Here is an 11,535-nt window from a genome sequence, read left to right on the forward strand (position 1 = left end):
CTCATTTCTGATCTCCACAAACCAATGGGTGACGTCACTCATGCTCTGTCCATTTATATTAACGGTCTATGGTTTCAACCATATTGTTATAAATAATGCATTAATTTAGTCTACATTTATTTATGATAGTGTGTTTACAGGAGTTATGTTTTTTGTTTTATTTGCTAAGTAATTTTACATTTGGAGCTCCATTTTACTGCTTTATCTTCTAGAATAACCAAACACTAACAAAATATTTAAAAGCAAGATTTATTCAAAAGCAAGATTATATTATTTCAAAGTACCAGTAGCCAGTTAATCAATCCCACAGCAGTAAAATACAAATCTGTTGATTTATTTACAATGATAAAAAAATAAGGCATCAACACAATTAAATTCAAATGTGTGATAAATAAGAATTAGCAAAAGCATTACAAGTCAAACTGGGTTGATGAGTTAAAAGCTAAACACATTGTCCAAAATACATCTAGAGTTTTACTTTTCAATAAGTGCATATAAATAAAGAGTTCTACTATTTCCATGGTTTTGGGATTTCTGATATAATGCAATTTTTACAATACCAGTGTCATATCACTTACTATATCATGCAATCTACTTTCACACAGTACATAGGACCTTGAGAAATTATTCTGATAGTATTCAGTTTACCTCACAAGCAGAAACCCAGATTGTACAAGTCATTAAGCAGTGCTTTGGATAAAAGGTCACTTAAATTGGCCACACAGATATATCCAGTGTCATTGAACCGGGAGAGTGGTCTCCCTCTGAAGGTATTGTCAGATATCAATGATGGCAAATATCTCCGGTTTTTCTTTATCATGGATCTGCATTGCGGAGTATGTGATGGCTTTCACCTCAGTCCCCTGGATTTACAAGACAGGACATAACACTTAGAATAATCGGGGGGGGAAAGGTGATATTCTACAGTGATATCTTCAAAGACTGTCTTACCTGTGGATGCTTTGCCAGAGAGAATTCTTCACCCCAGCTTTAAAAAAAAAAAATAATAAAGCAGGAAAACAAAACATAAGATAAATGGGAGGGCGGGGCAACCAATGTGTTACAGAAAGAATGTGGTCAGGCTTTGGGCAGGGTCATGCGGTAGGTTTTCAAATCTGGAGTAAAAGATGTTCAGTGTGTTTGGGAATGAGGGGTCAGCTGCAGTAGTCTCAGGTTAAGAATCTGTGCATGTCCCTTCTAAACCATTTGTTCATTTGAAATCGTTGTTTGTCTGACTCCGCTGCCTAACTATGTGCACGCTAAGCACCTTTTATACGCCATCCATTCACCACTCGAGTAGGCCTCCTCCTTGTTTCGAGGCCTCATAAGCTCACAGGGGAACCAGACTTCATCATTAAGCATATGAGGTTACCACAAGGCAAAAATCTCAAAGCATCAACGTCGGAAACAAAACCACTCCAAATACATTCCAACCAGTATTATAGCAGTATGTTAATGAGGGGACTAGAATGGTTTAAAGTTAATATCAAGACTTTCCAGGTCAGAGGAGCACTTATATAGCTATAACTGTCACTTCACTACAGCATCTGTTGTTAATGTAGAAACGTATTTTGCCATCATGAAGTCTTGTGAAGTATTGCTGGTCTCCTTTTATTATGTTTATTTTTTATATCATGTTCAATATGTTGTTTATATATGCACCAAATACCACGGCAAATTCCACGGAAGTGTAACTCACTGTGATAATAAATGCTTTTTAAATTCTAATTCTAAAAAGTGAAACATTCTTGTGAAGAGGTAACCAAACTTACCCAATGGAGCGGATCTTGAAGTGCATTCTGTCTATGTGCAAAACTTTGATCTCCTAGTGGATGGATGTAAGATATGATTGTGTCAGGAGAATAACAAAGGACAACAATTAGTAAACAAGATATTTCTTCCCATAAACAAAAACAAAAAATATGTGCTGTGTAAGTTATTCACAGCAGTGTTTTAACAAGCAACTATGGCCCTTGTTATGATGTAGTGATGTGTTATGATTTCTCAAATGGGGTATGTGCATCAGCTCCAGATCCTAGATCTGTCAATTCTCATTGCTTTAAAGGTGTCTAGCGGGTATTTTAGCATATAAGGCATTGTAAGGAAAGCACAGATCTGCAGTCACTCGTTGTCTTATCTATGTTGAGTTTCTAATCTACACCCATGCGACATCCATGTGGACAAGTGGGCAAAGGCATACCAGGGTCCAAAGAAAACCATGGTTGTTCTTGCTGCCATAACAAGCAAAACATCTCCTGGATTTATTAATTTTTTGAAATGACATGCAAAAAAATGTCCAACACACCATAAATGACCAACATACTTACCCTGGGAACAAAGAAGAGATCTGCACAAAACTTGTACAACCAATCATCTAGGAAGTGGAAAAGAAGAGACTCCATATCATGACCTTTTGAGAAGAGAAAACGTTTGTAAGAGTTTAGTTTCGTGGATCTGGAAAGAACATGACTGATCTACAGTAGGTATAGAAAAAGTTAACTGAGGTTTGTGTTTAACGGACAGCGACATACTGTCTGTGCTCTCACCCTCTGATTCCACATCAACAGTATCAATCGGTTCCACCGTCTCTGTGTCTGTCATGTAGCCGAACATGCCCATGGCACACTGCTCGAAGGCTTCCTCTAGAGAGTTTCCCCAGGAGTGAATTCTAGGAAGAGAGAGCAGCAAATATACTAGTAATGCCTATTGAACATTGAAACGTGAGATTAAACACTTTTCCAATATATTAAAAACACACTCACTGTACATCTGCTGTATGATCCAGATCTGTAATAGTAAATCACATGGTGACATGATGGGACAGGGAAAGTTGTTAGAACAGCCTTGAATAGCTGGGCAGATATAATTATACTCTTTCAATCACTAGCTATGTATGACACACGTCACCAAAATTAGATAAACAGTTTCAGTAGATTAGATCGTGGACATAACGGTAACTACAGTTAGCTGACGTAAGAGACTGTGAAAAGAATTTATTTCACGGTTTTGACGAGTAAAGGAATAGCTAGTTACCAAGCTAAGCTACTTACGTTATTTACCATAACGTCAGACTTACATTCATATTTCTTGTTGATTGGCGGGTATTTAGACTTGGTAGCTTTCTGTGCCTCTGTCAGGTCTAGCGCACGGTCGTCCATTATAGCTGCAAGTTTGTTCAACGGTTTAAATTGTGATCAAATCTACTCTTTACCATGTCGGTGTGTCTTAGCTTGGATCACTGTGTGTGCTAAACAGTCAATGAACAACAACCATTTACAACCAAGAGGGCGTTCCGGATGAAGTTAGTCATGCGACTTCCTTTTGGTTTTTGGTGAATGCTGATTGGCCAGTCCTGTTCTATGGAGTTGGCGCCATTGCAAGCCTCCGTGCTGTCTACAGAGCGTTTTTCACACATTTCCTACTCTTTGCTAGTATTAGTGGTTTAACCACGACACAATGGCGGATAAAGACGGTAAGGACGTTAACCTTTTGTGAATAAGCTGATTATATGTGTTTGTGTGTGTATGTTGTCCAGAATGATAGAAACTACCAGTCAGAATGCATCGGTGGTTGTAGGCGCGACAGCCAGCATCACCTTTCATTGTTAGAAACCAGTCAACTAGCTGTTGGCTAACGTTAGCTGTTAGAAGGCTGGCTATGCAGGTGTTTTCATTTACGAAAGCAGCTTCCTTTGATACACGTGAAGTGACATATGGCTTTGGCTCTCCCTCAAGGTGGTTTGATTAGGATTGTTAAATTGATATAGCTAACGTTAACTATAGAAACGTGTTCTGACGTTATCTTATCGGCAAAACGAGTGTTGTTAATTTCAAAGGGGAACTACTTTGCTGAGTAGGGTATACTTTTTATGTCACTTTGATATTCAGTCCAAGCGAATTTGATGCTGCGTGACTGGCATCATTGTAACATAACTCTGCGTTGCTGCTAAACATTACTTTTGCAGCTGCATTTGATGATGCTGTGGAGGAAAGGGTGATCAATGAGGAGTACAAGATCTGGAAGAAGAACACTCCTTTCCTCTACGACCTGGTCATGACTCACGCCCTGGAGTGGCCCAGCCTCACTGCCCAGTGGCTGCCAGATGTCACCAGGTAAGAGGAGATCTGCTGCAACTGACATCCACCAAAATATGACATGATAGAGGAATTGGATTGGTTTTTAATGAATAAATATGTGAAATGTATTAATTAATCCCTCTTTGCAGGCCAGAGGGCAAAGACTACAGTGTGCACAGACTGGTTTTGGGAACACACACTTCTGATGAGCAGAATCACCTTGTAATTGCTAGTGTTCAGCTCCCTAATGATGATGCCCAGTTTGATGCATCACACTACGACAGCGAAAAAGGAGGTGAGGGATAATGTATGCATGTGTGCTGTGTTTTGTTTAAAATTGTTATGCTGTTGTGTCTTGCTGATTATTGCACAAAATAAATGGATGGATCATGTACATGGATTGTTGATGCTATTCAACGGTAATGCCATAAAATCACACCCGCTACACATTTACAAGGTACATAGATTAACCATATTATTCACATTGCTAGGCCTGTTCAATATTAACATTATTGTCATTCAGCGTCATCAGACTGTCTCCAAACAAGTCATTGTATTTGAATGAAGTGGCAAAGATCTTCTCAGTAAATTTAAATCTTGCTGAAATCTTTAATGCTTCAGAACATATTGGTACTTATTTTTGTTTTAGATTCCATTATAGTTGATAAAATGTAACAGACCGTACTCAGAATATTGAATAGACCATTAAACATGCTCAGAACCGAATTCTCCCAGACACATGCTAAATTGCAACAAACATCTTATGTAACTGACGTTTGTTTCAGAGTTTGGAGGCTTTGGCTCTGTAAGTGGGAAGATTGAGATTGAGATCAAGATCAATCATGAGGGGGAAGTGAACAGAGCCCGCTACATGCCTCAGAATCCTTGCATTATTGCCACAAAGACCCCCACCAGTGACGTGCTGGTGTTTGATTACACAAAGCACCCCTCCAAACCTGGTAGGATAACAGCCAAAACACATTTTTCAAAAGTCTGCTACCAGTGTTTTCTGCACAATTTTTGTCACATTAATTTTTGTATATTGAAGACCCTTCTGGAGAATGCACCCCAGATCTGCGGTTGAGAGGCCACCAGAAGGAGGGCTATGGCCTCTCCTGGAACCCAAACCTCAGCGGCTGCCTCCTCAGTGCTTCTGATGACCATGTAAGCAACCTGTTACAACATACCTGAATTCTTCTGTCTAATGTTGTCTTTCTTCCTGTTTCACCCTTTTTAACTATAATCTTGTGTTTTCCCAGGTTTAATGAATTGTTACAAATGAACCCATAAAGTGGTTATATGTAACTTTCAGTTGATTTCAGCAGCCCCTTTGGACAAAAGTGTTAGTGTTTTTTTTACCACACTTGCTATTTTAAAGGTCTAGAGTTAGTTATCAGAGCATTTCCTTTAGAATTTATTTTTTTTAGCATTGGGGGCAGGTCTGTCTAAACAAATAAATAATTTTGTGGGGAGAATCATACCCAGACAGAGGCCTTACTAAGAACCATATAAAACAGCGTTCCTTTTGCTGTTGGTCTCGTTTGCTGTTAAATGTCATTTATGATTATCAAATGAAAAATGTATCCGAAACATTTAAATGATACGGTCACTTCAACTAGTTTTTCATTTGTTGACCCATTTTTTGTTATTGCAAAGCATTGTTTTTAAATGTTAATACCTTTTCTTTCCATTTTCTCTGCTCTCTTTTACAGACAATCTGCCTATGGGACATCAGCACAGTGCCCAAAGAGGGAAAGATAGTGGATGCCAAGACCATCTTCACAGGCCACACGGCTGTGGTAGAGGATGTTTCCTGGCACCTGCTTCACGAGTCGCTCTTTGGGTCTGTGGCCGATGACCAAAAACTTATGATGTGAGCAGCTCTTGAGTTGGTACCAAGATCCACTTCCCACTGTGAAAACTCACACGAGAAACAAAGTTGTTCAATTTAACTTTTTTTACAACGGTGCTTTCATCTGCTTTGACACAGCTGGGACACACGATCCAACAACACCTCCAAGCCCAGCCATGCAGTGGACGCCCACACAGCTGAGGTCAACTGCTTGTCCTTCAACCCCTACAGCGAGTTCATCCTGGCCACTGGCTCTGCAGATAAGGTGGGTCCTATCTCTCTCTATCGAGCTGTTACAGATTATGTTGCTGTCATAGGGTGCAGGATCTGTTCTCATTCTGTACGAGGTGAATCGGTTGAAACTGACTACTTGTATTTTTAGACCGTGGCTCTTTGGGACCTAAGGAACTTGAAGCTAAAGCTGCACTCTTTTGAGTCTCACAAAGATGAGATTTTCCAGGTAAGAAGTTACCCTCAGGCCAGTCAAATTCATCTAAAATAGTTTGTTGCAGATTTGAAGTTATCTTTGGCTTTTCACGTTTCACTGCTAACTACATTTCTGCCAAAGAAATCATAGGAAGAAGAAGAGAAAAAAAACAGAAGGCATATCTGCCTTTGAAGCACACATGCCACTTCTGCATACACCTAGCTTTACAACATCAAGCATGTTATCCAGACAATGTGATTCAGAGGAGCCATTGTAAACAAAGGAATACTCTGTTAAGCAGTTGGTTTAGTCTTTATGATTGTGGACATTTAATTTTAGTGTTATGATTATGTAGCACTTTCTTGTATAAATGAAACATCTGACCCGTCTCTACCCAACAGGTTCAGTGGTCTCCTCATAATGAAACAATTCTGGCCTCCAGCGGCACCGACAGGAGGCTCAATGTCTGGGACCTCAGTAAGATCGGAGAGGAACAGTCACCGGAGGATGCTGAGGATGGCCCTCCTGAGCTACTGGTCAGTTGGGACAAAAAGAATTACTGTGGATCAGAGGGGGGAAATGTACAAAAATATTGTACTCAAGTAAAAGTACCAATACTTTTGATGAAGCATTTGGGCACCCCTGCTGTAGTGGATTTTTTTTAAACTCAGTAACGGATGGGATTGCTAATATAGCGAAATACAATACTTCACTCAACATACACAACAAACCTATTAAATACAGCAATGTGAGTAAATGTATTTTGTCACTTTCGTGTGTGTGTCCGTATCCGTCCACAGCGGGTGTTGGATTTTAGAGTGCTGTAGTGATCTCTCTTTGCTCTGCTTTTCTCTAGTTCATCCACGGAGGACACACAGCAAAGATCTCCGACTTCTCTTGGAACCCCAACGAGCCGTGGGTCATCTGCTCTGTATCAGAGGACAACATCATGCAAGTCTGGCAGATGGTAAGGGCTCTCTCTGTCACATGGTGGGAAGTTCAGAGCCTCATGAAATTATTTGCAATCATAAATACCATTACATATCACACACAGCAAGGATATCATTTTAAGGTGTATTTATTGACATTGAATACCGGTTACAGTCAATCTACTGTTTGAATTGTTTCTTCTAAAGGCTGAAAATATCTACAATGACGAGGACCCAGAAGGTGCTGCAGATTCAGAGGTGCAGGCATGAGTCCAGTCTCCACATCTCTTCGTTTGACCTGCTTGTGCTGGGCGCATAAGCAGTTATCTCCTTTTTAAAATACATTTTGGGCAGCAGTGTTTTTTGATAACAAAATGCTGTGTTGTCATCATGTGGTGATGTATTTAAAGTAAGTCTGTATCGGTCAGAATTTTAGATCTTTTTTTGTTTATTTTTAAACTTCCAGTATTCAACTGTGGCTTGTGATGAAACCATCACAGATCTGTCCAACATTCAGGTTTGCTTTTTGATGGTTTTATTTCTTTCATCCTGATTAGTTGTGCTGAAAATATTTCTACAAAGATCCATTTTAAATAAATATTGTACATACTGTAGGTTTTTCTTGTATTTGCTTGATATTCATAGTATGAATTTTCCAGATTGCGTTTGTCTTGTATGTGTTTTTTTTTTTCTTTCTCTGAGTTCTTCTGTGCTGCATCTGATCTCTTGTGTACTTATATTCATAATAAAATATTTACATTAAATCTGTTTGCTCTGCTGCATATTATGAGGTTTCATTTTATTCTTTTCTAGATTAAATGTCAATTCTGTGCAATGGTTTGGTCTGGTGTAGATAATAAGCTTAATATCTACTGAAAACAGAAAATTAGGGATCCTCCTCTGCAGTGGTTTCACTGGGTTCATCACAGCCTCTATAAAACAAGCCGAGGGTTAGTCTTATTTTTTCAATCCCGATGCTTCTTATTTCGAGTATATGCAACTGTGAAAAGTAAACCTACCTGAGAAATGTCAGCTCTTTTCGAAGGCTATCATTATGATCTTCCGAATCTTTTTTAGATGTTCTTTGAACCTCAAACTCCACTTCCAGTTCTTTCAAAGTCTCTTTTAGTTTTCCCACAGTGTCCTGCAAAGTAGAGAAACATCTTAGACTAGTTTTACCAAACAATTTAACCTTGTTATGTCCTCCTTGACTTCAGTCATTGTACCTTGTGTTGTATGACGCCCTCCTCCCTCTCTCTCTCCATCAGAGTGACCCTCTGCACCAGGCAGGCTCTCTGCACCTCTAGTCTCTGTATACCCTCTCTCAGGGGCCCCAGCCTGGCCTTCAAGTCCATAGCCTGCTCCCTACTCTTTCTCAAGGCGTCCTCGCCGACCTGCCTTCTCTTCAGCAGGGCCATGAGCCGAGGCTCGTACCAGCCCTCCAGCGCCTTCACGCTGCCGCTGAGGCGCCGCTGCAGCCTAACAGACGCCTGCCGGCACTGGCTGACATCACTCATGGCCCTGGGCCTGCAGGGTTTAGAGGCCTGGTCCCGCAGGGTGTTTAGCTGGTTCTGCTGGGCCTCCTGGAGCTCGGACAACTCCTGGGTCAAACTTTGGATGTGGGCCTTTAGCTCTTCCTATAAATGGATGTAAAATTGATACAAGCATAATGTACATAGAGCTAGTATAATTGAGCAAAGCCAGTTTTTGCAGAAAATTGAGGATTATACATATTTATAATTTAATTTGAATGTAGGTAATTAAACAATGAGGCAAAAATGGGAAAACAACAAATGAACCTTTACATATTGACATCATATAACCTATTTCAAGTAACATCACAAACATTCACCACAAGGGGAAATTGCAATTTGTACTCTGCTGTTGTAACACACTATACACAGGCCTGAATTACAAACATGCTAGTGGGATTTATAAAGGCTATATTATTGTATATTATTATAATTATTGCAATAGAGACTGAATATTGCTTTAAATTTCATATGTGGTTTTCAATACAATGTATTATTTGGCATCAATCCCAAAATCTATTTTTCTGTAAACCTTATTCATGATAAGTTGCCTTGTAGATTTTAAAATGATTGTGATCAATTCTTTCTTGTTGCATGCCTCACATTTAGCATTGACCCTTTACATTGCTTACTGCCGTTTGTTGCACATTTTAACAAAATTGTCGACTTGGGACTAATTGAAATGAAATGACAAATTTACAGTGGATGATATACATGGAAATGGAAAACCTTTTAAACTGCGGCACAAACCACAACTGTCTGCTATAAGCTGGCAAAGTAAATCCACCCAGTGAGTGGTTTCTACCTGTGACACAGCAGACTGAGCCACCTCGTACTCCCGTTCAGCCAGCGTCACCTGGCTCTGGATGCAGTCTCTGGCTGTTGCAAAAAGCTTCCTCTTCACCTCCTTCACTTCCTCATATACAGCGACATAATCCATCTGAGCCAGCGTGAGCAGCCTCTGTGTCTCCAGGAGCTTCCCTCTGAGGTGCTCCACAACTCGTAGAATGGGTTCCTGCAGACCGAGGAGCTCTTGTATCAGCTCGTTCCTCTGTGTCTCCAGATGGGACACCTGCTGGATGCAGTGTTCGAAAAGCTTTCCCACGTTGTCCATTACCGCCTGGTCCATTTGTAATATGGGATGTGGTGTACGCTCATCTAGGGGCATGATTGTCTCTGTTTCAGAGTCAGTATGGCTGCCGTCTGTGACATTCTTGACAAGTCCCGTGTGTGAGTCCTTCATCCTGAATGTCATGTTTTTCCCATTCTCTGATGACGTTTGATTGTCCATATTCTTCTAAGAGACAAGCTTGAAAGAATGGAGAAGGAGAGAATGGCCATTAATCAAATGACTTACAGCACTTATTGATGAGATTGTGGTTTTAAAGCCCTCTCTCGTGGTCATTCCTATTAGTTTGTTTTGCATAACATAGCACTTTAATGTAAATGTAATCATAATGAAACTTCTAAACATCCAATGATCACACACACGAGTACCTTAAATACTCTTCATTGACAAAATGTATATCTTATACAGGTCAGTGTAGTTCTACTTACTTTGTTTGGAGATGACAGTCCAGACAGCTGTGAACACGGTTTGCTTTAAATTGTAAGGACAGCTCTGCAGGTTGTCTGTCTCCAGCAAAACAGACTGACTTGTGTTTATTTATAACGCTGGAGGCACGAGGGAAACTCTATATAAGACACACTTCTGCCCCCAGAGGGGCTGCAAACTGTGTCAGTGCTGAGGGCAGACTGGCCTACATGCTCTGAATGCAACAGCTACCACATATCTGGACCAGCCTGTTTGTCAGAGAGAACTATATTTATTCAGCTGTTTTTTTTTGGCATCACTGAACAGTGTTTGAGCAATAGCTTTTTCTCAACCTTTTTGCTTCAGACTGCTGCGCAGGCAGAGGTGGTAACATTTGCAGGTCTATTTTTTTTTAATATCTTCCTTCAGTATTGAGCCCAGCTGCATATACAATTTGCATATGCAGTATTTGTTTGGAGTATTGTGCGCGCTCCCTGTCAAATTCCTCATATACAAAAGGACACAAACATACACCACCACACACAATGATATGCATGGAGGAATTACATGAAGAAGGCCATTTTAAGCAATCGTCTTTAAGGAATACTTTGTATTATATAGCCTAATTAATCGTACTCCACATGAAATACCAAACAAACAGTTCACCGAATGTGGTGATTTTTTTATTTTTGAGTGTTCTTTAATGGGTTTACAAGATTCTAATACTTATTGGATGTGATTCATGCATTGTCACAAAGCTAAAAACAGGCAGCCTTTTTTATTAATTCATATATAGTTGATGTTTTGGAAATACATGGTTTTCATAGGTCAGTGATGTGTCCTATGTATCTAATATGGGTTTTCATTGATTGACAGATGATCTGCATAAATAAAAACCAAAGGAATAGGTTTGTATAAATATTTCTTATATTTTAACTTTAGGCCAACTACAGATCATAGTCAAGGAATTTGTTTGATCCTAAGAGAATTTTAACATTCCAACACTTCTTCAGGAGACATTTTCTTTGCATAAACAAGCTGGAAATTCATAACTAAAAAAGCTGGAAATGCAAACGAAGTGTGGGGAAAGAGAATTCCCATAAGCTATCTTGCTTAGCGGTTGTTCCTCCGTCTCACCGCTAGATGTCGTCACCACACAGACCGCAGCCTCGCGCTCTCACCTGA

At 39.9% G+C, this 11,535-nt stretch overlaps 3 protein-coding genes across 6 annotated transcripts; 1 reads left to right on the forward strand and 2 right to left on the reverse strand.

Annotated features, from left to right (window-relative positions):
• Positions 1 to 233: 233 nt before the first annotated feature.
• zbtb8os (zinc finger and BTB domain containing 8 opposite strand) lies at positions 234 to 3,315 on the reverse strand. The gene is made up of 7 exons (XM_034858536.1): positions 3,077 to 3,315; positions 2,763 to 2,787; positions 2,547 to 2,668; positions 2,328 to 2,410; positions 1,773 to 1,825; positions 952 to 988; positions 234 to 863 (listed from the first exon to the last, which is right to left on the reverse strand). The coding sequence occupies exons 1-7, from the start codon at positions 3,156 to 3,158 to the stop codon at positions 777 to 779; spliced, it is 489 nt and encodes a 162-aa protein (XP_034714427.1). The 5' UTR covers positions 3,159 to 3,315; the 3' UTR covers positions 234 to 776.
• LOC117935914 (histone-binding protein RBBP4) lies at positions 3,231 to 8,043 on the forward strand. 4 transcript variants are annotated; one of them, XM_034858530.1, is made up of 11 exons: positions 3,231 to 3,472; positions 3,965 to 4,112; positions 4,226 to 4,371; positions 4,859 to 5,035; positions 5,122 to 5,240; positions 5,789 to 5,949; positions 6,067 to 6,193; positions 6,311 to 6,388; positions 6,757 to 6,891; positions 7,212 to 7,322; positions 7,492 to 8,043. In XM_034858530.1, the coding sequence occupies exons 1-11, from the start codon at positions 3,457 to 3,459 to the stop codon at positions 7,552 to 7,554; spliced, it is 1,281 nt and encodes a 426-aa protein (XP_034714421.1). In that variant the 5' UTR covers positions 3,231 to 3,456; the 3' UTR covers positions 7,555 to 8,043. The 4 variants fall into 4 exon arrangements, with proteins under 4 accessions (XP_034714421.1, XP_034714422.1, XP_034714424.1 ...); XM_034858531.1 differs by having other exon boundaries at positions 5,125 to 5,240; XM_034858533.1 differs by having other exon boundaries at positions 4,862 to 5,035.
• A 14-nt stretch (positions 8,044 to 8,057) lies between these two features.
• On the reverse strand, positions 8,058 to 10,610 carry LOC117935915 (syncoilin-like). Its single transcript, XM_034858535.1, has 5 exons — positions 10,374 to 10,610; positions 9,622 to 10,125; positions 8,511 to 8,921; positions 8,304 to 8,428; positions 8,058 to 8,216 (listed from the first exon to the last, which is right to left on the reverse strand). The coding sequence occupies exons 2-5, from the start codon at positions 10,105 to 10,107 to the stop codon at positions 8,171 to 8,173; spliced, it is 1,068 nt and encodes a 355-aa protein (XP_034714426.1). The 5' UTR covers positions 10,108 to 10,125; positions 10,374 to 10,610; the 3' UTR covers positions 8,058 to 8,170.
• Positions 10,611 to 11,535: the final 925 nt, after the last annotated feature.

This window comes from Etheostoma cragini, chromosome 20 (assembly GCF_013103735.1).
Source record: "Etheostoma cragini isolate CJK2018 chromosome 20, CSU_Ecrag_1.0, whole genome shotgun sequence".
NCBI classification, from domain to species: domain Eukaryota; kingdom Metazoa; phylum Chordata; class Actinopteri; order Perciformes; family Percidae; genus Etheostoma; species Etheostoma cragini.

What these genes read in the sequence shown, in the direction of transcription:
- zbtb8os (XM_034858536.1), bottom strand. Translation starts at nt 3,158, where the DNA reads ATGGACGACCGTGCGCTAGACCTGACAGAGGCACAGAAAGCTACCAAG. An exon ending in AATCAACAAGAAATATGAAT is followed by an intron (nt 2,788 to 3,076) that starts GTAAGTCTGACG and finishes TTACTATTACAG; the next exon opens with ATCTGGATCATACAGCAGAT. An exon ending in TTCAAGATCCGCTCCATTGG is followed by an intron (nt 989 to 1,772) that starts GTAAGTTTGGTT and finishes TTTTTTTTAAAG; the next exon opens with CTGGGGTGAAGAATTCTCTC.
- LOC117935914 (XM_034858530.1), top strand. An exon ending in TCAGTGCTTCTGATGACCAT is followed by an intron (nt 5,241 to 5,788) that starts GTAAGCAACCTG and finishes TCTCTTTTACAG; the next exon opens with ACAATCTGCCTATGGGACAT. An exon ending in TCATGCAAGTCTGGCAGATG is followed by an intron (nt 7,323 to 7,491) that starts GTAAGGGCTCTC and finishes TTTCTTCTAAAG; the next exon opens with GCTGAAAATATCTACAATGA.
- LOC117935915 (XM_034858535.1), bottom strand. Translation starts at nt 10,107, where the DNA reads ATGGACAATCAAACGTCATCAGAGAATGGGAAAAACATGACATTCAGG. An exon ending in AGGGCGTCATACAACACAAG is followed by an intron (nt 8,429 to 8,510) that starts GTACAATGACTG and finishes TCTACTTTGCAG; the next exon opens with GACACTGTGGGAAAACTAAA. An exon ending in AAAGAGCTGACATTTCTCAG is followed by an intron (nt 8,217 to 8,303) that starts GTAGGTTTACTT and finishes CTTGTTTTATAG; the next exon opens with AGGCTGTGATGAACCCAGTG.